The sequence below is a fragment of the Mustela putorius genome, unplaced genomic scaffold (genome assembly GCF_011764305.1).
Source record: "Mustela putorius furo isolate JIRA1106 unplaced genomic scaffold, ASM1176430v1.1 tig00003899_pilon_pilon_pilon, whole genome shotgun sequence".
Taxonomy (NCBI): Eukaryota; Metazoa; Chordata; class Mammalia; order Carnivora; family Mustelidae; genus Mustela; species Mustela putorius.
Genome location: NW_025422048.1, coordinates 2,904,727 through 2,929,042, shown reverse-complemented (window position 1 = coordinate 2,929,042; position 24,316 = coordinate 2,904,727). Strand labels below are relative to the sequence as shown.

Sequence of the window (24,316 nt, the reverse complement as noted above, 5' to 3'; positions counted from 1 at the left end):
CAGTGATTTTGTACTTTCTATTCCCCGTGCATAAAACATTCTTTACCCAAATAGCCACATAGTTCACTTTCTCACTTCCTCCAGGTACCTCATCAAAGAATCCATCTCTGAGTTCTCAATATAAAAAAGCCCTACTTAAAAAAAAAGGCTTACTCAGTTTCCAGATACACTTTTTGATTCCCCTATTCTGCTTCATTTATTTATTTACATGGCATTTAGTCATAGGTTCTGATATACAGTAGTTCATTCCATATCTCTTGAATGTCAAAAGTAATGATTTTTTAAAAGATTTTGTTTATTTATTTGACAGACAGAGATCACAAGTAGGCAGAGAAGCAGGCAGAGAGAGGAGGAAGCAGGCTCCCTGCTGAGCAGAGAGTCCGATGCAGGGCTTGATCAGGGCTCGATCCCAGGACCCTGGGATCATGACCTGAGCCAAAGGCAGAGCATTAACCCACTGAGCCACCCAAGCTCCCCAAAAAGTAATGATCTTAGAGGGAAAGATGAACCACGAGGGACTATGGACTCTGAAAAACAATCTGAGGGTTTTGAAGGGGCAGGGAATGGGAAGTTGGGTGAGCCTGGTGGTGGGTATTATGGAGGGCACGTATTGCATGGAGCACTGGGTGTGGTGCATAAACAATGAATTCTGGTACACTGAAATTTTTAAAAAAATTAAAAAGAAAAAAAATTAATGATCTTGTTAGGAAAACAAACCCATATCACAGAAATGACATAAATATGTGTATCATAATGTTGAGATGTTCAGTGAGCTTGTGATATCTTTAAGTCATGAGACTTGGACTTGGGTCCTCTGGTATGGCTGGCTCCATTCCTGCTCTCCACAGTCAACTTGAAGGAAAGTTTGTCCTAAGCTCAGCACACAGTGGCATTTCTCCTTTTGAGATATAATATTATTAATTAGAGATCTAATATTCAAATAAAATTGAACATTTCATCACACTCAAAACTCCTAATATACTATTCTATATCCAAACTCTTCAAGTCAGTATAGCTAAAGATGGCCAGATATTTTCATTCTAATGTTCTTTAGCTGTTCTTCCCAGCTAACTGAGTTATGATGTCTCTGGTAATTTAAATGCTGTCTAGATCCTGGGCACAGTTATTTATGCCATTGATATAAAATGGCTATATGTGAAAAGAGGAATAATATATATTCTATCTATTTGATATGAACATTAGGCAATTTAGCATAAGGCACCCAGGAGTTTAGTCATGACACCCATCAGAACATCAGAAGAGGGCAAAAGTTGTAAAAGCAGTTCTTATAAGTTTTTCTCTATATCAACTCACCCCCTTCTCATGAGATTTGCTTATGTTTTACTATTATTTTGGGAGAGACATAGGACTGTCAAAGGGAACGTGGAAAATTATTTTAATTTTAAGCTCATAAAATCCCTGTGAAAACCTCTTTTTCTGAAAGTCAGCTTAAGAAAAAGTTTTTGTTGCACTCCAATCTTAATGATACATGTTTTTGCCAATAAAATTGCTTGTATTTCTGTCAGTCAAGTTTTCTTATCTTTTTTACATTATTCTTGGGGGCTGGAGTCCTCAGCTACAGGGTCAGGATCATTCTTGGAAGTCATTGCATTCTCCCTGTTCTCTGTGACCCCAACACTTTTTCTATCCATTCTTCTCCTCCAGGGCTCTTCTTTCTATAAGACAACACAGTCATTTTAATATCTATATTCTTAGCTCAGGCTGCTATAAAAAATATCATAGACTGGATGACTTAACAACAGATATTTATTTCTCACAATTTTGGAGGCTGGAAAATCTGAGATCAAGGCTCCAGCAGATTTGGTTCTTAGTGAGAATCCTCTTTCTGGCTTGCAGATGGCCACCTTCTTGCTGAATGCTCACTCACATGGTCTTTCCTCAGAGTGTGCATGTGGAGAGAGAGAAATCTTTCATTATCATTTCCTCTTCGTATAAGAACTCTATTCCCATCATGAGGACTCCACCGTCATAACCTCGTCTCAACCCAATTACCTCCCAAAAGCCTCACCACCAAATGCCATTACATTGTGTGTTAGAGCTTCAGCATATGGATTTTGGCAGGACATGAATTTCAGTTAATGAACATATACCATATATATTTACATATATTATTTCTTATCCTGGGTCACAACCCTTGGACTGGACTGTCACATTGTATCAGATACAATCTGTCTTCATATGCCAGACAAAGTTAATGACTACTGCTCTGGCACTTTTGCCTTTTGGTGCTGCTCAGGCTCAGTTTAGGATGCATTGCTGCTGAGTTGGTCCTTATGCCTTGGTGGGTCTGATAGCAACCAGTTCCCAGACACACAGTCACTTGGTGTCCCATAGTCAAGAATTCTGTCTCTACCATGGCCCAGAAACACAGCAGAAACTGTTTACAGAAAGGCATATAATTCTCTGAGATGCATGGCATGGTCCTGTTCTGGAGCCCTTAGGTCCAGGGTGGTGATTCTCCTACAAAGGCAGGTCTCAAACTCTATACTGTATCCCTGCCCACCACTGACACTTCTGATGCCATGGAGTCTGTCAGATGAGATGGTCCGAGTGGCTCCTTGCCCAGTAGCCTGCATCTGCTGCAGATTAATGTCCTGCACCACACTTCTTTCAAAGCTCTCAGTCTTCTATGTCACCTGATATATGGACCAGAGCGATAATCCTGGGGGTGGGATGTTTTGTCCCCAGAACCCAAAGAGACCTACCAGGTACACTACTTCCTTCTTTGTGGTGGAGGATCCCAGACATGATTTGTCTTTTACTTTGGAGGTGGAATCCTGATATGCCCCTGACTACTAGACTCCTAAAAATTTCACTGAATTGATAACTTCCTGAATCTTCACAGGGTTTATCGCCTACTCTGGGGAACATGTTGTGTCTTATGGAAGCCTTTTACTCATCCTGTCCAATCAGTATGATGGTGTCAGTGTAATGGAGATGACTGATGTTCTGTGTGAGATTCCAACAATCTTGATCTTTTCAGACTATATTATTATGACTGGGAGTATGAGAACCAAGTCCTGAGGAAAACTATACATAAATGTTCTTGTTTTTAAACAAGATTTTAAACAATGTTCTATTGTTTTTAAATCTCTTTTCTAATTGGAATGGAAAAGCACACATTTGCCAAATCAATGACAGTATACCAGATACCTGAGACTTTGTTAACCTACTCTAGCAACAATATGGCACAGCAGCTCTAATCCAAGCTATTACTTGCTGAAACCTGTGGTAATATATAGTCATTATTCAGGATCCATCCAGTTTCTTCAGGGGCCAGTCTGGCAAATTAAATGGAAACATGAAGGGGGACTAGCTTGAGATCTTATAAGGGTGACACTAATTTCTGTCATCTGGTTTGTGATATTGTTTTTGATTTACTTTCTTGGCTGGGAAAGAGCATTTTTTTTTGATGGCTCTTATAACACAGACCATGGATTCAATGTAGTGGTTACTCCAACTTCCAGGTATTCAAATTCAATTATGCAATTACAGGACTGGAAAGATTGTCACTGAATGGGTCTGTGTATCTGGTCATCCCACTGTGAACCTGTAACTAGGATTCAGTTTATTAATTGGTCTCCATAAGTCCTTAGCTCTAACAGAGAAGTCTAATGATGGTCTTCTGGTATAAAAATTAATTCAGACATATGTCCCATTGTCCTTGAGATATCTTGATATCCCCCTCTCTCCCAAGTCTATAGTTATCTGAGTAAATGGCTGGACAATCCTTTGAGAAAGGAATGAGGATATAATCAGTCATAAGGATCTCTCTGTAGGTCATCAGTACAATTTAGTAATAACTGGCTAGCTCCATTCTCTTTGTTTGAACTGCTTCTGCTATAGCCTGCAGGTGCCTGAATCAGCAACAAGAGCTCCCCTCACTAGCATATTTTTGCAGTGAATTGGGATTGGGCTGCCACATTGTGCCACATGTTGTCTGTCCTTCATATACCACCCAGGATGGGTTTCTCCTTACCAGTCAGATGGCAAGCAATCCCATCTCAGAACCCCATCTTACTGTGTGCTTTATTATATTGGTCATGATTTAAACTATGTCAGTTTAGGTGATCTGGGAAACAGATGCTGAGATGGGATTAGAAGGAAAAAAATGTTAATTTTGTGAAAGGTAAAGAAAGAAGGAGCAGGAGTACTAAAATCTATAAAGAGCTTAGCAAACTCAACATCCAAAGAACAAATAATCTAATCAAGAAATGGGCAGAGGACATGAACAGACATTACTGCAAAGAAGACATCCAGATGGCCAACAGACACATGAAAAAGTGCTCCATATCACTCGGCATCAGGGAAATACAAGTCAAAACCACAATGAGATATCACCTCACACCAGTCAGAATGGCTAAAATCAACAAGTCAGGAAATGACAGATGCTGGCGAGGATGCGGAGAAAGGGGAACCCTCCTCCACTGTTGGTGGGAATGCAAGCTGGTGCAGCCACTCTGGAAAACAGCATGGAGGTTCCTCAAAATGTTGAAAATAGAACTGCCCTATGACCCAGCAATTGCACTACTGGGTATTTACCCTAAAGATACAAACGTAGTGATCCAAAGGGGCACGTGCACCCAAATGTTTATAGCAGCAATGTCCACAATAGCCAAACTACGGAAAGAACCTAGATGTCCATCAACAGATGAATGGATCAAGAAGATGTGGTATATATACACAATGGAATACTATGCAGCCATCAAAAGAAATGAAATCTTGCCATTTGCGACAACATGGATGGAACTAGAGCGTACCATGCTTAGCAAAATAAGTCAAGCAGAGAAAGACAACTATCATATGATCTCCCTGATATGAGGAAGTGGTGATGCAACATGGGGGCTTAAGTGGGTAGGAGAAGAATCAATGAAGCAAGATGGGATTGGGAGGGAGACAAACCATAAGTGACTCTTAATCTCACAAAACAAACTGAGGGTTGCTGGGGGGAGGGGGTTTGGGAGAAGGGGGTGGGATTATGGACATTGGGGAGGGTATGTGCTTTGGTGAGTGCTGTGAAGTGTGTAAACCTGGTGATTCACAGACCTATACCCCTTGGGATAAAAATATATGTTTATAAAAAATAAAAAATTAAAAAAAAAAAAAGAAACGGGAAGAGGACATGAACAGACATTTCTGCAAAGAAGACATCCCGATGGCCAACAGACACATGGAAAAGTGCTCCACATCACTCGGCATCAGGGAAATACAAATCAAAACCACAATGAGATATATCCTCACACCAGTCAGAATGGCTAAAATCAACAAGTCAGGAAATGACAGATGCTGGCGAGGATGCGGAGAAAGGGGAACCCTCCTCCACTGTTGGTGGGAATGCAAGCTGGTGCAAACACTCTGGAAAACAGCGTGGAGGTTCCTCAAAAAGTTGAAAATAGAGCTACACTATGACCCAACAATTGCACTCCTGGGTATTTACCCTAAAGATACAAACGTAGTGATCCGAAGGGTCATATGCACCCCAATGTTTATAGCAGCAATGTCTACAATAGCCAAACTATGGAAAGAACGTAGATGTCCATCAACAGATGAATGGATTAAGAAGAAGTGGTATATATATACAATGGAATACTATGCAGCCATCAAAAGAAATAAAATCTTGCCATTTGCAACGATGTGGATGGAACTAGAAGGTATTGTGCTTAGTGAAATAAGCCAATTGGAGAAAGACAACTATTATATGATCTCCCTGATATGAAGAAGTGGAGATGCAACATGGGTGGTTTGGGGGGTAGGAAAAGAATAAATGAAGCAAGATGGGATTGGGAGAGAGACAAACCATAAGAGACCCTTAATCTCATAAAACAAACTGAGGGTTGCTAGGAGGAGGGGGGTCGGGAGAGGGTGGTGGGGTTATGGACATTGGGGAGGGTATGTGCTTGGGTGAGTGCTGTGAAGTGTGTAAATCTGGAGATTCACAGACCTGTACCCCCTGGGGCTAATAATACATTATATGTTTATAAAAAATTTAAAGAATATATTAAAAAATAAATTAAAAGTGGTTAAAAAAAAGAAGGAGCAGGAGTAGACTGGAGAAACCTTTATATGGGAATGAGATCTGACACCTGAAAGAAGAGGGAAAATCAAGGACGCATAGAAAGAAGACCCTCAGACTGCAAGGCAGGTTTGATGAAGTCTCAGCCAGGTTAACAGGAAGCTCTGGTACAGATTGCTTATTGGAGGAATCGTTCTGCATTTGGAAGAAGTGTCCATATTCTAGTATCCCGCTCTGCTCAATCTTTGGCTGGGAGCAGCCTAGGGACAGTATGATTTCAAATGAAGCACACTTATGCTGAAATTTATTCGATGCTTATCTAAAATTCAAATTTAACTGGATGTCATGGATTTTTATTTACTGTATTTGTCAAACCCATCACAGTGGTAAAGTTGAGGTTATATGTGAGCACAACAACATGGTCTCCTACTCACTAAGGGTATTTTAGCTATTGACCTTGCCCACAACAGAGACCAATAGTGAGTCTCCAATATATCACCATTCTTGAAGGAAACCAAAAAGTGCCTTGGGGGCAAGTTGATTACATTGAGCCTATTCAAAACTGTATGAGGCAATGATTCATCTTGGCTGTAATCAACACAATTTCTGATTATGAGTTCGCCTTTCTTTCCTAAAAGGCCTCAGGCAGCACTGCTATTAGTGAATATAGACTATTGATCTACTGAGACACAGTTTTTTATCTAAAACACTGGATTGGACCCAGAGATCCACTTTCCGGCCAAGGGAGTCCAACACTGAGGACATCCTTGGGATTCTATTATATACTGCAGACAGAGTGATGAGTGACCAGTGATAAGTGACCCACTTGTTTATCCCTTGGAAATGATAAGAATTCCAGCCATGCCTTGAGAAAGACATGATGTCCAGAGTCTCAGACCCTTCAAGGATGAAGTTTTTAGTCACAGAACCAGATAAGATACCAAGAGCAGCAGAGATACTAGCTGAAAGTAAGAATAAATCAAGAATGAGTAGTGCAAGACAGGGATGCTAACCCTAGCCCTAATACCTACCACCTGGTACCCCAACCTCCCACCCCCCACCACTTCAAAACCCTCAGATTGTTTTTCAGAGTCCATAGTCTCTCATGGTTCACCTCCCCTTCCAATTCCCCCCAACTCCCTTCTCCTCTCTATCTCCCCATGTCCTCCATGCTATTTGTTATGCTCCACAAATAAGTGAAACCATATGATAATTGACTCTCTCTGCTTGACTTATTTCACTCAGCAGAATCCCTTCCAGTCCCGCCCATGTTGCTACGAATTTGGGTATGTTAATTTTTAATAAATAAATAAATAAATAAATAAAAAAGCATTCTCTAATCAACCTCCCATGTGTTAATCTCAGTCTTAGAGACTGTGTCCCAGAACTAACAAGTAACTGTGTTTTTGCTTTTGCTTTAGTTATTGCTATTTCTTAGTATGAGAAGATTTTTCAATATTTTCCTTTATAGTTTCTGGTGTTTTATGTTATATTTGGAAAGGTCTCTTCTATCCCAAGGTTATAAGCATACTCACAAATATTGTCTTACGGTTTCCCTCAAAAGTTTTTGAATTTTTTATTTATCTATGATTTTGACTTAAACAGTTAGAGACTCAGTTTTGTTTTTTGAATGGTTCTCCTTACACTATTTATTTTTAAAATTCCTCTTTTCCTAAATCTTTTCTGAGGTGTGTTTTTATCCTCTTTAATTTCTAAGTTTCAATACTTAACTAATTTTTATACACTGTGTTCAGTACTGGAAATGCTTGAATTATGAATTTTTCTGAGTGCATTGTTGGTTACATGCCACGTGTTTTAGTGTGTAAATTTTTTTTCATTTTTAACTTTCTTTGATATTATGCACCAAATTTCAAATTGCTTTTTGAAGAACTATTTGTATGAGCTTTTTAAAATTTATAAATGGAAGGAGTTTTATTATCTCTTAGCTCTCTTGTGGTGTGATTAAAGAATCTGTTTTACACTATTTCTATTTCAAAAATATAACCTATTTTTTTTTCCTGAATCTTTCTAATTAAGTGAAAGTGAGGAACTATTTTCCTTGTTCTGAATTGTTACTTGTACTTTGACATGGGTTAGGGCATCAAAAAATTCACAGTAAAATCATGTGGATTTCTTACAGCTTAAGTGTTTGAGCATCAATTCAAGAAATTTAAAGCAAAACATTGGCTGTTCACATGTCATTTTTGTCTCCTACTTCGTTCTTGTTATTGTTTCTGAGTTCCCTTAAAGTTGGATGTGTCATGGGATGCCAGGGCTAGTACTCCCCAGTACACCTTTAGGGACTTTTCATTTGAAAAGTGGGTTGACCAAGCTCTCCAGACTTACAACCAAAACAAGTCATTAGAATTCCTGGGGTCTGGTTCCACTCCGCTATCTGCTTTATGACAGTAGATATTCCTCTCTGGCCTCAGCATCTCTATCTTTACATGACAGAAGTGGGGGAGGAGTGTTCCGACTTGATAATCTCCAGGAAACTTCTAGCTTTCTGACTAGGTGAGGTAAGAATGACGGGCAAAGCAAAAAGGACATGGTGGGGGGCAGGAACATAGGAGCAAGTCAGAGAATCAGTAAAAGCGGAACACCCACTTGATCACTCTCTTCCCTTCAGTTTTCCACTGACAGAGGGTACAAACTTGGTAGGTCTGGAAGTCATGGATGGGAAAGGGGAACAGACATAATTGGGTCATTGATTTAAGATTTAAATCCTGAACTGAGAACAAACTTGAATGCCCAAGAAACCAGCCATACCTTTCATATTTTGCTGATATATTTATTGATACATTTCCCCTTCTCAGCTGATGGTGACAAAAAGCAGATGTATCTCCCTACCCTCCCCCTCCCCCCCCAGTAAAATACAGACACAGATTTCATTCAGCATATACAAGCGTTGGGGCGTGTCCAAATTCACCTCACTGGGTTGCCAGAGCCAGGAGAGGTTCGGTCTTGGGGGCCCAGGAATTGAGCAGGCCAGTGCTAAAGAGAGGCTGCCACTCTGGGCCTTGCCAATGGCAGAGGCTATAGAATCAAATCACGGTGAGCAGAGCTGCCTAGCCCTGTCATGTGGTCTAGAAGGTGACAGTGGGATCCTGAGTAGTTTCCAGTGAAATTCACAGCCTCACAGAAATTTGTGCCTCAGGGTTTTCATCTGCAAAATGGGAGTAAGAATCCTGCCTTGAATATATCACAGGGCTATGATGAGGCTCAAAATAGAAATAATTTGTCAAAAGTGTTTTGGAAAAGGTAAATTGGTACACAAATTTAAGGGAATTCAATTCATTGATTGTGATTGTGAGTGCCCCAGGATAAGAGTGGACTGGCTCATGGGCCCAGGGGCCAAGGAAGTGGCAAAACTCTTATCTTGTGCCTTCAGGGGGCACCAATCTGTGTCAGTAATACCCACTGCAAAGCAAAGTCCTCTTAGTTTCTTGGCCCCAAGAAGTCACCATGGCTTAACACCTGGGCCGGGGCTGGGAAAGCCACTGGGGAAGTTACAGAAAACGTCGCAGGGGTCAAGGAGGAGGAGGAAGGCGGCGTACAAAGCAGCGAGTCATTACTATTACCACAGACAAAAATAGATACCCGATGGATGCAAGGCATTAAATTTGTAGTGCCGATGAAGGGTGGGGGTGGGGGTGCTGCGGGGAGAAGGAGGCGGCACAGTAGCAGCGGGAGATACTATCCCAAAGAAGCCCAACTGCTGGCTCCCTTCCTCTTGAAAGCATTATACCAGTGTCTCTCTGCAGGGCAAGGGAGGGCAGGAAGAAAACACCAAGAATATAATAATGTGATCTAAGGGCTCGATTCCCCTTCCCCTTTACACTGCTGCCCAACATTTTAAGGAACAGGCAAGTAGATGGTCTATGCACTTTGACGGTGAGGCCAGGGCTGGGCCTGGAGCACCACAAAGGCAGTATTGTTTCTGGAAAAAGGCAATGGGTATCAGCACTGTGAGATGGCTAACCTATTTATACATGGGCACAGTCTTAGGGAGCTAATCACTGACAGCCTGTGATATTAAATCTGAGCATCATCAATGCCTCTTGAGTAATAAAGAGGAGGCCATTCTACTTGAAATGGACTGCCATGGAGAGTCCATGAATGGGCCAGGTAGGGGAGAGGGCCAGCAAAGAGCAATTCTATGCAGGCTTATATTTGGGGAATGGGGAAGGAGAGACACTCCCCTGTTGCTCCTGCTGCTGCTGCTGCTTTCCTCTGACCCCCTTGCAAAGGGCTGTGGGACCTCCTGGGGAACTGGGGAGGCTGTCCACATGGTACCAGCTGGCACCTACAAGTTAAGGCAAACAAGCCAGTAGAGCACATTGAAGAAGAAGAAGGTCACGGGGAAAACAACTCGTGAGTAGTTATCCAGGCGGTAGATGTGGATGAAGAGGCGGCCCTGCTGCCAGATACTGCCCTCACAGCTGGGGACCACGCAGAAGTACTTCTTGCACCACTTGCAGCAACCATTACCAGCTTTCTGGATGGTACGTCGTCTGAAAGACTGCTGGGCTGGGCAAAATGGGCCCTCCTCTCCATCGCTCTCCTCAGAGTCCTCGATCTGGCACACAAAAGCTTCTGGATGCTGGTGGACATGGGCACGGGGAGGAGTAAGGGCACGAGCACGAATATGTGGCTGAAACAGACAAGGAAAGAAGTGGGAAAGAGTCAAACAAAGATGAATCAAGTCTAGGTGCTGCCCCAGGGTTTCTGGGGGTTCTGTCCCTGACACACTGTTTTTTGTTACCCGCCCCCCCCCCCCAGTCCCAGCATGACATCAAAAAGTTTATTCAATCTCGGGTTCTGCATCCCCATCACTTGGTGAACTGGCCATCCATGTGCCATGAGTTCTAGTGCCCTCACTTGCATGCCTCCACACTCCATATCTTACCACCACTCCCATACCCAGGTCATACATGGCGAAATCTTGGAGAAGCACGGGGTTTCGTCCAGTTGTAGGTCAGAAAGTTGAGCACAGCAAACTCCATCAGAGCACAGAAGCAAAAGACGAAGCAGATGGCAATATAGAAATCCAAGGCTGTGACATAGGAGACACGTGGGAAATTCTTACGGGAAAAGGTGCCCAGTGTGGTCATGGTGAGTACAGAGGTTATTCCTGTGAAGGCACAGCAGTGAAGGTGGGCTCAGCTACCGATCCATATATTCCACTGTTGAAAGGACCCTTGAGAAGGCAATTCTTGGCCCATGTGTACGCATTACCCACTTACCTAAAGAGGTTCTGGCTGGCGCAGAGTCTTTCTTGATCCAAAAGGAAACCCAGGAAAGCATTGTGGTCACAGAAGAAGGGACGTAGTTTTGAAAGGCTACAAAGCCAAACCGCCGGCTCACATTAAAGAAAAGCGTCATGACCATGAAATCACCTGGAAGACATAAAAAATACCATTTCATTACAGTACTGACATGTGGTCTCCCCCCGAGAGGACAAGCACCTTAAAGTTCTTATTCAGCTCATAGGATCCATACCACAGCCCTAAGATAGAGGCACATTATTCTAGTGCCACATACAGAGAATCAGAACAAACCCAGAGAGTATCCATGCAAGACCCATGGTCAGTTAGGAGCTAAGCCAAGGCCAGAAACTTCGTTGCTTCTTTCTCAGCCGACTGCCCCACACCCAGTGTCTGTCTTCCCAGGGTGGCAGAAGTGTCAGAGGAAGGTGAAAACATCAGTTCGCCCTCTAGCTATCGGGACTACAGAGCTAATGTCCAGAAGGATGACTGAGACCTTCACATCCATGAAAGTGCCATACCTAGTCTGCAGAATCATAGTCCGACACATGCACTACTGGCCTTTACGATGTATGCTCTCAGGGAATGAGCTGAGAGCAACCTGTGCTGTGGTGGGGGAAGCACAGAATTCATTTGGCCTTCTTCCTATTCATTCATATGCCCATCCCAAACCTCCAGTTGTTCCTTATTCCACAACAGCTACAGAATCAAATGCATACTCTGACCTGACACTGAAGGCCCACTATGACCTGGCTCCAACTGACATCATACACACACACATGCACACACATATCTTCCTGTAAACTAATCCCGTATACTCTGAGATTTCCTGAGATAGCTTGCATATTTGCACCAATATCCAAACCCTAGATTCCCTATTCTCAGTCTATTACCCTAATCCAAACGGAGTGTCTCAAAAAAATAAAAGAATTAGATGAAAATAAAAATTGGAGCATCATGTCCTTGATAGTTCTTCCCCTACAGTGACTGGCTCTTCCCCTACAGTGATTGTTTTTATAGCACATAATGACAACTTACATCTCTAGTTGGCATCTTCTCTTACACCCTTCATGCGGACTTATATTCGGACACACTCATCCTAAACACTCTGCAAATAGTTGTAAGTGCTTAGCATTTATAAGACAGGAGTCATATTCTGCAATATTTTCATGGGATGATGACATACATTTATATGTACAAATGGCCACCTCTAGTCATCCATACCACCCTCCTGGGCCCCGCCTAGCTATGGTTTCAAAGACACACATACCAGCAGGGGTTGAGATAGTTTCAGTAGTGTTAGTCACTCCTGTAAAATCAAACTGAAAGAGCTTCCAAGAATTCTCCTCATTGATTTCAAGCTTGAAATCTTCCCATTTGTAGATCATCTCACTCTCAGGATAGGAAACTGTAAAGCAACATGGGAAGGAAGGTCTTGTGAGACTGGAAAGACCAGCTGTCTCCATCAGCATGGAGTCTGAGCAATGCCTTGGAGTCTTGACTCTGGCCTCACCACCTGTGGGACCTTGCCTCTCTTACCTCATTGTTGAAGTTCATGCAATATGTGCATTGACTGAGCATTTTTTAGTACCAGGCTCTATGCTAGAAATATAAAGATGAGCGCGGCAGAAGCCTTGCCCTCAAACATTCACATTTTATTAAGTAAGGTAGTAAGTATACATCTGTAATTGTTGGAGTTGCTGAGAAACCTCCACCCATGGGGCAATGGAAAAACAGAGGGAAAGACCACTTGGGGACACACCCAACAAAAATTTCATAGAGCAGGTGCCATTTTCAATAAATCTTCAAAGCTAAGTAAAATATTCTCTGTATGGGTGATGCTGAAAGGGTGAGGAGGGTGTTCTATGCATAGAAAGGTGAAAATACCTGATGGATTATGGAAATGCCAAAGGTTCAGGATGGCTAGCTCACAGAGGCTGGATGAAGCATACAGGAATGAGTAATAGGGGCCAGATAATGAAGTACCCTGGGAGTCATTCCAAGGAATTTGGTATTGATCTATGAGAGTTCAGGGAGTATTTGAAACTAAAACATGACCTGGTCTAGATGATGTTTCAGCTAGGTCACTCTTGTCATTATATGAAGATGAGTTTTGGGAGGCCAATGCAGGAATCTGGGCACAACAAAATGAATGAAGGCAGGAATCAAAGCTGTGGCCGTGAGAATGCAGAGAAATAGGATCAACAGAGACTCAGGATGGAAAACCAATAAGATGTTTTGATTGATTAGATGTAGCAGGTGATGGAGAAAAAAAGCATCAAAGTTCTTGGCTTGGACAATTGAGTGGCTGATGGTGGGTATCAATGAGACAAATGTGAGCACAGAAGCAACGCATTTGTTTTGAGGGTAGAGGTTGGAAGAAGACAATGTATTTAGTTCTGGACATGTTCAGTCTTAAAGCAAAGATGTTGTGAAAGCCCACGTGAAAGAGGACAGAGACCTAAGTCAAGGTACTGACAGTGGAGATGGAGAGGAGCAGACACACTTGAATTACATTTCAGAGATGGGTGACTGACTTGAGATGGAGTGGGAGGAAGAGGGAAGAACCCAACAAGTGTTCCAGGTGAAGCAACACAGTATTGTCAGCAGGACAGGAGATGAGGAGGCTGTGGGCAAATCTGACACCATCTTAGGAGAAAAACAGAGGCAGAAAAATATAAAGGGCAAAGATGAGAAAAAAGAAGGGGCTCAGGATGACTCTGGGGCCCCAGAGACCTAAGAAGGTACTCACAGCTAGAGAAAGACAGAGGGCAAGAGTGAGAATCCATTGGAAATTTGAGCATGTGCAGTAAACATCCAGCATCAATGGTCATCCTGGAAGGGAGAAAGGAGCCTCATTAGGCTGGCCCTGAGCACTTAGGTATCCACCCTCCTTGGCCTGGGGACCACCAGTAATGAGTAGCAACAGTAGGATTTGAAACAAAGAGCTCATAAGAGAAACAAAAAGAGCGAAGAACAGCTTGAAAGTATCTGGTTCCTTTGGTTTCTAACATCAGAGAAATGTGTGGACCAATTTAGATAGGCTTTTGTTTCTTGCCCATCCCAGCGGCCAGGACTTGCCTACCTACTCTCTACCACCTTCCCATCGCATGCCACGAATATACAACCTTCCCCTGCCAGACGGTCAAATGTCCAGCCTGCTCTTAGGTATTTCCCAAAGGCTGTGTTGCTGCTCCACTTGGACAATTCCACCACCGTGGATGTGTCATTACATCCAGTGCCCACTTGGAATGGAATTGTCCAGACAGTGCAGTCATACTCTAGTTGGTGGGGGGGGGTGGCGGCTGTGGACTGGGAGCCAAGTAACTGGCTGACAGCCCCAGCTCTGTCATGAACTTGGTGTGTAACCTTAGGTAATCTTTCAGTTTTGAGGCCTAGTGTCTATGTCTACACATGAGGAGGTTGAGCTCAAGCTCTAGCAAAGCTGGAAAGGCCCTTAGAAATATCATTCAGGATGAAACCCATATCCATGGTTACTTGGTGAAAAGAGTCCCAAGAGGTAATATTCTAGAGGCTTGACATACCTAATTGTGTATAACACCTTGCCATCCTTGTGGATGCGAGCCATCTGGTTGGGCATGGTGATCACATGCTCTTGAGTCCTCTTAGAATTCCTAAAAAACGTGTCTGGGATCCATAGCTGGCTCACCATGTCGCCATTCAGAACAAAACTCTCAAAGCTGCCATTGTAACGGAGGCGTTCATCATACCAAGTCTGGCAGAAGGTGATGTCAATGGTGTATTCCTGGTGGGATTGACAGAAAATCACACACCTAGAACTCTACAGGCAAAGTGTATTCTCATGCCATCCTGTGAAGGGCCTATCGAGCAGATAGAAACCGAGTTAAGTTTTCACAGAGGAAAACAGCATGAATTAAGTTGTAGGAGTTTTCTATTTCCAGGATTCCCAAAAGAAAGGAACATTCCCAGATAAACAGCAATCAGGGAAGACACATTTCGTCTAGAAACACATGAATTAATTGCACAGGTTAGGCTCATCACATCACCACTACCTTGTAGGGTTATGTACTCCAGCAAGGTTAACACCCTCCCAGCCCCACGTTTCCACAGCAAACCAAAGATTTCAACTCAAAATCATCTTAAACATTTACAAATACACTCACACCTTTGGTTGTATACGGTGAAGTTTTCCCTTTCAGTTTGATGATTATTTGTGGAGCACGAATGTTAATTAACCTCAATTATTTGTTTTCCAGAGTTATATTTTATTGTATTTTTTTAAATATTTTATTTATTTATTTGACAGATGGAGATCACAAGTAGGCAGAGAAGCAGGCAGAGAGAGAGGAGGAAGCAGGCTCCCTGCTGAGCAGAGAGCCCAATGTGAGGCTTGATCCCAGGACCCCAGGATCATGACCTGAGCTGAAGGCAGAGGCTTTAACCCATCGAGCCACCCAGGCACTCCCAGAGTTATATTTTAAAATGAAGTTTTGAGTCATAAGAGAAGAGTGCATTTAGTCTCATTTTTTTAAATAATTGTTTTGTTTTGTTCTTCTTAAACAAGGGCACCTGACCTCTGAGTGTGTGTGTGCATATGTATAGCTATACCTATGATTATCTGGTAGCCAGATGATATAATCTATCCTGTAAACTGTCTGTTAAACATTGAGAAGGATGTTTAATTGGAAGAATCATGAGAAGCTAGAGATTTGCACTACTGGTATTAAAGGGTAAAAAACAGACTGCAACAGAATTGCAAGTGGTGTGAAGAGCAAGTGTCAGAACTAGACCAAGGGGGAATCCTGAGGGCTAACTCAACCCCCTTTACTTTAGAGGTAGAGAAAGTGAGGCTCAGAGAGAAAAGAGACTGTCCAAAGTCACAAATAGCTAATGGCAGCATATTGGCTCTGATGGTCAGAGCACAATTACCAAGTTCCAATTTTCTCCTGTAGAATCCGTAGGTCTTTTCCTGCGTGCTGTGCTCTTGCTCCGTGTTACAGTGTTTCAAATGAGCATTTATTTTTTATGAAACAAGATACCAATTTTAAGTTCATTACACAGCAACTGATAACTTACAGTTCATTTTTTTCCCCAGTGTGACAAGGGAGCTTGGGTTGTATATCTTTTTTTAGCTCAGCTGAAATTCTAGAAATTCAGTGTCAAGGAAATGGCTTAATTAGGATTGCTTGCAACAATTATCACAGCAGGAAGCCTTAGCAACTGTTGATGCTGTGATGGGCAGTCATTCCCAGATTGGTCACTGCCTTCTAAGCTCAGGCTAGGTGTTTCAAAAATTTAACCAGGAAACTGATAGAAACATTTGATTTAAATCTCCATGCTATGGGCTCAGGTTTCTCTCCCTAAGAAATAATCCTATGCTCTACACAGCATCTGGTTAGCTGAGGGGTGTAGGAATTCCCTTCAAACAGTCACACCCCTTTTGTAACAAAATGCTTGCTGAGAGGCTCAGTTGCTTCAAACTTAAAATGAATATCCCAGCGGCAGCCTTGCCTGCCATACAGGCTATGATGAAGATCCAACGAGACAAGTATGCTTTGCTCATTGGCTGTGAGAGAGTCATACATTCTACACTCCCTCCTTACCAAATATACAACTCCAGTGTTACCAGGGAAAAGTAGACTGTATAAGAAGTGAGAACTCCCAGAGTTTTAAAGAGCTATCTGAAATTATGTAAAAGACCAGACTTCTTGGGGGAAATTTAATACCATATGAGTATTTGGCATCTTCTAAAGGTACTTGGCCTAGGCTAAAGCAGCAGTTTATTGGCCAAAGAAAATCAAGTTGTTGGCTCCTCTTTGGACCAGCTCTGTGTTGCACGCCAGGTTCAGTGACTGCTAAGTTATTAGACTGTATCCCTCGGGCTTGTTAGGTATCGGGGGAAAATAGTGACTTCTATACAACATCTTTCATAATTCATTTGCTCAGTTAACATATACTGAGTCCTTGACACCAAGGAAACCATAACCGGGAGAGCAAGGCAAATAAACAGCACATAATTATAAATGAGGTAGGGAAGATCAGGTAAACAACTATGATATAAACTAGAAAAATCTGAATCCCAAAGACACGAGTGTGGTGTGACTATGAAGGGAGCAACTAATAGTTGTGGAGGTCAGAGAAGATGGCATTAGAGGTAGAAACTGAAGGATAAAGCTCATGGCAAGTAGAAAATTGGAGTAATGACATTCCAAACAGGAATTACCTGGAATAAAGACTCAAAGATACAAGGTGACTTGGTAACACCCACACTCTAGTGTGACTAGAGCATGTGGTCTCTAAATGGGTGGGAAAAAAAACAAAACCAGAGCTCTGGGCTGGCTCCAGCCATGGAAGATCTTGAGCACTACTAGAGTGTGGTATTGAACTCCACACCTTAGGCCAGGTTAGAACTATAGAAGGTACATCCCACAGGAGGCATATCACAGGAAGCCAGGTCAGTAGGTAGACCGGGGTAGAGAGAGTCCTTGAATTTTGTATATTTCAAGGAGAGATAATAGAGGCTAACTGAGGACATCTTGACACTAGAATGATAGTAATGGGAAAGGAAAGAGAAATGAGAGAAGCAGCCTGACAATAAGAGTTAGTAACTACAGACTTAAATCTATAAAAATCTCTATCAGAAAAAAGAGCTGTTCCACTGTGGTGTTTAAAGTTGCTTTATTATTTTTATTTTGAATGAAAGACTAGGAGATGTGGTCAGGATCCTGAAGGTACTCTTCAGGCAGCAAGGGGCTTACCTTTATCCACCTTCTAGAGTCAGTGTTGGTTATAATATTCCCCTCTTCAAAGCAAAAACAAAACCCAAACCACAAAACTCCTAGATGCAGAACAACAAAAAAAATAAGTGTGTGAAAGGGCACACGGGTCAGCTCTCTGGGCTACGAGACACTGTAATCAAAAATCAGTACTTACCATGTCCAGGATAGAGATAGGACCAAGGGTGTTGACAGAGAGCTCAACAGTGACCACAGTGGGCTTTTCTGCAAGGAAGCAGATGTGGTAGAGATAAGTGTCAAATACAATGGGACAGGGACAATGGGGGGGGCATTGTCAGAGGGGAAAACAGGGAGATGGGTGAGGACTAGAGACACAGTTTCAACATCCAGTCCTATTTCTTTCTTTGTTCTTTCATGGCAAGATCCAATTCACAGACTGCTAAGAGCTGGACATACCTTGAAGGTCAGTCATCTGGTCTACTCATTTTATTGTTGGAAAAACTGAGGATGAGAAAAGAAAAAAAGTCTAGACCAAGGTCAAGAGCACTGCTAAGAGTAGAGTTGATATCTTTTACCTGACAGGTCAGCAATAGATATTCCTGTCCATGTGCATGGCACATTACCTATACCCCACATTCATTATCCACACCTATGCTGTCATCAATCTCCTGCTCCAGCAGGGGAAGAACTGTGTTCTGCTACTCACCACCTATGCCAGGGCGCAGTTTGTGGTCATAGTTATTCAGGATACTGTTCAGAATGTGAGTGGCTGCTTGCAGGTTCCCAAGTCTGTGATAGGGACCAGTAAAGGTGGGCACTGTTTCTTCCGAAAGGAGTTTGTTTTCAGGAGCCTGGGGCTGGTGCCCGTAGACATCATCATGGGCAGAGGGTCCATTTTCTAATTCAACACGAGGTTCTTCGCTCCTAGAACAAAAAAAAAAAGAAAAGAAAAGAATAAAGCTCTTCTCTCCACTCTGAAGGGGACCCAGCTGAGGCCTCTTTGGACAGAAGCAAACCAAAATAAGTCTGCATCCCGAGGCATAAAGAGTAACCAGTAATAGCAAATTTTGTGCCAGTAACAGATTATATTTGTTAATTTCTTCTAAATCTTGCTGCTCTTTGGAAACTTTCCATATTACCCTTCCTTTATGGAAATTCTTTATTTTAAAAATAGCCTAATAACAAAACCAAGTTCAAGATTTTGAAAGAATTTCTAAAGGTAAGATGAAGAGGATATTGCTGGATGAGCTTTGGCTAATCAGCAGCCGTTACTAGCCCTGGCCTCCGGTCTGCCTGACCAGCACCACCCGGGAGCAAATGGGTGGGCAGAGGGCCCGGATTGCCTAGGAATGCTCCGGAAAGCCAAAACGGCTTTCCGTTTTCAGAGGACTAGGGCACCGTGGGAATATTCTGCATTTCTTTGCTTTTGTGACATTCGCAGTTTGGAGTTGGGGGCCAGGGGTGAGGAGAAGCTCTGAGCACTGAGAAAAGGCAGGAGTCCCTTCCTTACTCAGAGACTGTCATCTGGGAGAGAGGACCGACTGGAATCCAGCCTGAGTGCCACAGCCTTGCACCACAGCCAAAAGATAAGAATTAAATTAAATAAAACAAAAAATTAAAAAGCCATCTAGCAATGTATGAAATTCACTGATGGTGTTAGAAGTTAGTGTCCTTGTACTTTTGTGAAGAGTGGGCTTCAGGAGCTTCTGAGGCTCCGGTCATGTTCTAGTCCCTGATGTGGGTGTACTGATACCCGTGTGGTCATTTTCTGACAACTCATCAGCTACGCACTAATCATTTGAATACTTTTCTGTATATATGTTCTAATTCAATAAAAAAGTGTTTCAAAAAAATGCTAATAAAAATCTGCTAATATATGGATCTTATTTGGATCCTGATTTTAAAAGGCAAACTAAAACACAAAACAAAAAATATTTATAACGCAATAGGGGAGATGTTAACACTGACTGGTTAGTTTCTTCACTATGACAAAATTATTCTAAAATTTTTGGTGTAATAGTGGTATTTTATTATGTATTTGCAGTCCTTATGACTAAAAATGCATACTAAAATAATTGCATAGAAAATGATAAGAGATTTGAGATTTGCTCTAGAATAATTTAAGCAGAAATGCAGAGTGGGTGGAGGACAGAGAAATTAAGTGTGGCCATGAATTTATAATTACTGAGGCTGGTGATGGGTTTCACTCTATTGTTCCCCCTGTTTTTCTGTCTTTGAAAAAAAAAACAAAAACCATCAGCAAAATTAAACTATGGTGTTGTAAAGCAGGACAGTGGTGTCCTTTGGATAGGAGAGTATCCTGGGGGGGGGGGTCCTGTGGTGAAGCTTGTGGTGGGGGTAGGCAGAGAGGACTAGCAACGTAGGCATGGCCTCTGTGGTGCAGACGCAGGGCCTGGCAACTTGTGTAGCAAAACACATTTTCCTGCACTATTTCAAGCTCTTAGAATTGCCTAACTGGCATACAGATGTGCCAGATTTATACCATTTTTCATGTCTGAAGTGGCTTATTCCCACTGTGGGCAAGGGAAGAACTGGGCTTGAGAAAAACAGTTTCCATTTCCAAATAACACGTGCAGAAATATCCTCTTTCCCTGAGGCATTCCCCCCAGTCCTCTGACTGCTGGAGGGGCAGAGGGAGAACAGAGGCCTGAGACCCTGCAAAATGAGTGATGTGGCTAGGAGCATGGCACAGTCAGGCCAGCCAAGACCACCCAAATGTCTGAAGCCAACAATAATAGCCCCAAGGTTGAAGAGGCAAACAAGCAAGCAAAAGCCCAGGGACCACTGAAGCCCCCCTGCTCCCAAACTATGTCTACTATGAAAATGATATCAGAAGGTCTTGAGGTTGCTGTAATTCTACAATCATCCTTTGCCAGTAAAATACAAACAAAACAAACACACTCATTCTGGGGTCCTTGAGGTTAAGGAGCTGCTGATACTGCATACCTTTTCTCAGCCAGCCATTAAGCCCCCTTTCAAGGCTAAAAATAATAACAACTTGAAAAACACTCACGCACTGGTTTAGCGGAATCTTTCCATGGGGCCTTTTCATGTATCCACATCTCTCTATATGCAATGGTTCCAGAGGGAGCTGAAATTCTGCACCCCCTCCCACTACTGAGGATGTTCTTTCAACTAACTGTGGGGGAAGGGGGGGGGAGGAGGAGGGGACTGGAAATGCTCTAGGAGAGGGTCCACTGGGTTGGTTTTTTTCCCCCCAAATCATCCCTCTTTTTCACCTTACAGATTAAGAAACAATCCCCCCCGGGGGTAGGGCTGTGCCCAAAGTCACAACCATTGGAGGCTGCTGAGCTGGGAACAGAGCAAGGTCTCTTGGTTCGATGTGGCCCTTGCCAACACACCCCAAAGCCATCTCCAGCTCTTTGCTGACATCATGGGTTGCCATGTTGACAGTGTCTGAACTCCAGATACTGAGGCCCTTCCCTCCCCATTCACCCCACTGGATGGGAAGGGTAGTTTCCTGGTCAACAGCCCCTCTTCCCAGCTTTTATTTATTTATTTTGTTCCTGCTCCTCCTGCTTCCTTCCGCTTTTGCTCCCAGACCCCTCTTTTGAGCTAGCCGGTAAGCATGCCAGCTCTCCCAAACACTTTTATTCATATCTGGAGGGAGGTCGATGACTGGAAATTCCTAGGACGCATTCAGAAATATTTGCCAAGTCCCTGCTGAGACCAACCCCCACACCCCAGGGCACCGGGGAGCCAGCAGGGAGCCCCATAGTCCCTCCTCTGAGGGGCTGAAGCATTCTGGGGTGAAGAAAGTAGCCTTCTCCCTTCTCAAAACAGATAAGCAAGACAGGAGCTCAGTGCCCTGGAAAGTTTTGGAATGGAAACCGTCTGAAAAATAGGAAGCAGTCATCTTCTACTCTAAAAACTCAGAAGTGTAGGGAAGAACCTTTCTAGCAAAGTCTCCGGGCCAGAAGAAAGTGTGAAGGAAGCTGGCTGTTCAAGCCTTTGGGGAAGGGGATGGGGATTGGAATCGAGGACCCAAACCGCAGACCTCAGAGAATAACAGACTTGGCCTGCGGGGCCGGTCAACCCAAGACCCAGCAGGGCGTCTGGTGCGGGCGGGGGATGAAGGCGGAAAGAGGAGGCTGGCGGCAGAGTGGAGTGGGGTGGATAAGCGGGGTGGGAATCCTTGGGCTAAACCGGGGCTGGTGCCTGGCACTGGCACCAAGAGACGCGGCGGGAAGGCAAACAAGTAAAGTCAGAGTTAGCTGGCACAGCGCCTGGTACTAGGCGCTCAGGAAAATACATCTGAATGAGAGGACAGACAAGCTAACACTTCAGCATTTAGGCGCAGCTTCGTTCCCCAAGCCAGAGCGCCTTCCTGGGCGCCACCTTCCCAGAGTCTCCCCCAGTCCTCAGCAGCGCGAGCCAACGCCGGCCGGTCACTTCGCGGGCCACCCGCCTCTTCCCACGGAAGACCCAGAGAGGGAGAAGCGTGCTCGTGCCCCCAGCCACCGCCGTGGTTTTGGAGAGCAGGAGTCTGGGACCGAAACGGTCAGGAAACAGGAGTCCCGCATTCCTTCGTGGGCGCCTCTTCAGGGATCTGGAGTGCCCGTCTTAGAGGGAGCGGGTTGGAGGCTGACAGCGCGTAGCGGGGACCCGGGATCCGGGAAAAGGTGGGCGCGGGGCTGGAGGAACGTAGGGGATCGGGGGTCCGGAGAGCTGGTCTAGCTCCAGGGGAGAGGAGCCGGGTGCAGAGGGTTCCTGGGTTCCGAGATGGAGACTCACCTAGACGGGAGGATTATGGACATGCCCAGGAGGATCAGGAGAACTTTGGTTAACATCTTGGTGGGGACCGGCGCGACCACCTGTTCGGAGGTCGCTGCGCACGGTCTGGCCGCACCGAGCGCGGTGTGCGGGGTTTTACTGGGCTCCAACTTCCACTCCTCCCACTCGCCCCGCCCAGCGCCCCCCTTCTGGCTCCGCCCCCCGGAGCCCCGATGGAAATCTCCGACGACCTGTTCGCTGCTGCCGCGGAGAGTAGGGTGGATAGGCTCTGGCGGGCGGAAGGAAGGAAGGAGGAGGGAGAAGAGGAGGGAGCCCTGTCGCCAAGGCCCCCCACCCCCCGCCGCCACGACTGCAGCGCTGCCAGACTGCCACGGGCGGGGGACGCGAGAAGGGAGGAAGAGGCGAGCGGGCGGCGCGGGCCCCGGGCAGGGGAAGCACGGAGGTCCGCGGCTGCGGCTGGGAGGGCGGCCACGAAGTGAGCCCGGCTAGGCAAGATGGGGGAGTAGGTGGGCTCCTCCCTCCTTATAGAACCCCTCCAGTCCGCTAGGGCACCGCGGGATCGAACTGTGGCTTCCAGCCCTCTGCCCCCGCCCCTATCACCTGTTGCTTCCCCAGGTCTCCTGGCCTCTGACATTGCCCTTACCCTCACTCCAGACCTTCCAGTCCTTCAGAGCATCTCTTGACATCAGAAGGAAGCTAGTAACTGAGTACCTTCCTGGGCACAGGGGAAGAAAAGAGTCTTGGCTGGGGGGGGGGGGGAATCTCCCCAGCAAGCTATCATCTGAGCTACTACACAGGCCTGTTTCTCAGGTATTGGGGGGCAGGGGAAGACCCACCGGCAGAGGACCAGGCCTAGGCATTCACTAGAGCATTTTCCCTTAACTGCAGAGAGGCAATAACTGACTCAGTGTGGGTCCAGGCTTAGCCCCAGGGGCCTGGCTCTGAGAGGAACCATCTGGGACCTCAGAAAACTCTCCAAGACTGCCTGGACTGGCTTTCTGGAAACTTGGCTCTCAGTCATGCCAGAAAGAGAAGTGAGAAAGCACTGGGGTTGGGGATGAGAGTGGAGGTCAGTGCCCCCATTCCTCAGTGGGAATAGTGAAGTCTCAGGTATCCCTGGACTTCCTCTTTGTCACCCAGAACCTCATGATTCACTTGAGAAGGGAAAGGATTGCAGAGATTTGCCTGTCAAGCGGATAGTGGACATTAAGAGCATCCTTACCTGCTGCTCTAGAAGGGGCTGCGTGCATCTTAGCTGTCAGAAGGCTCCTTGGAGAGCCTTGCTGTACCAAGCTAACCTAATACAAGCTCTCTCTCCTTAGCCCATCACTCTACTTTGTCATCTCCACAATATTGCCCACTCACTGATGGTCTTCTTGGGCAGTTCTTTGTGAGCTTGTGTATAGTGGGTTCTCCTGACTGAAGTAAGCTCAGTGACAGAAAGAAACCAAGCCAAACCAAACCAAAACACACGTCTGTCTGGTTTTCCAGCATATCTCTGAAACCTAGATATGTTCTGC

At 44.5% G+C, this 24,316-nt stretch overlaps 1 protein-coding gene across 1 annotated transcript; it reads right to left on the bottom strand.

The window, feature by feature from the left end:
• Window positions 1–8,835: 8,835 nt before the first annotated feature.
• Window positions 8,836–22,911, bottom strand: GABRE (gamma-aminobutyric acid type A receptor subunit epsilon). The gene is made up of 9 exons (XM_004776652.3): window positions 22,797–22,911; window positions 18,727–18,944; window positions 18,217–18,284; window positions 14,847–15,067; window positions 14,054–14,136; window positions 12,572–12,709; window positions 11,281–11,433; window positions 10,969–11,168; window positions 8,836–10,688 (listed from the first exon to the last, which is right to left on the bottom strand). Exons 1-9 carry the CDS (start codon window positions 22,850–22,852, stop codon window positions 10,341–10,343), a joined length of 1,485 nt encoding a protein of 494 aa, XP_004776709.1. The 5' UTR covers window positions 22,853–22,911; the 3' UTR covers window positions 8,836–10,340.
• Window positions 22,912–24,316: the final 1,405 nt, after the last annotated feature.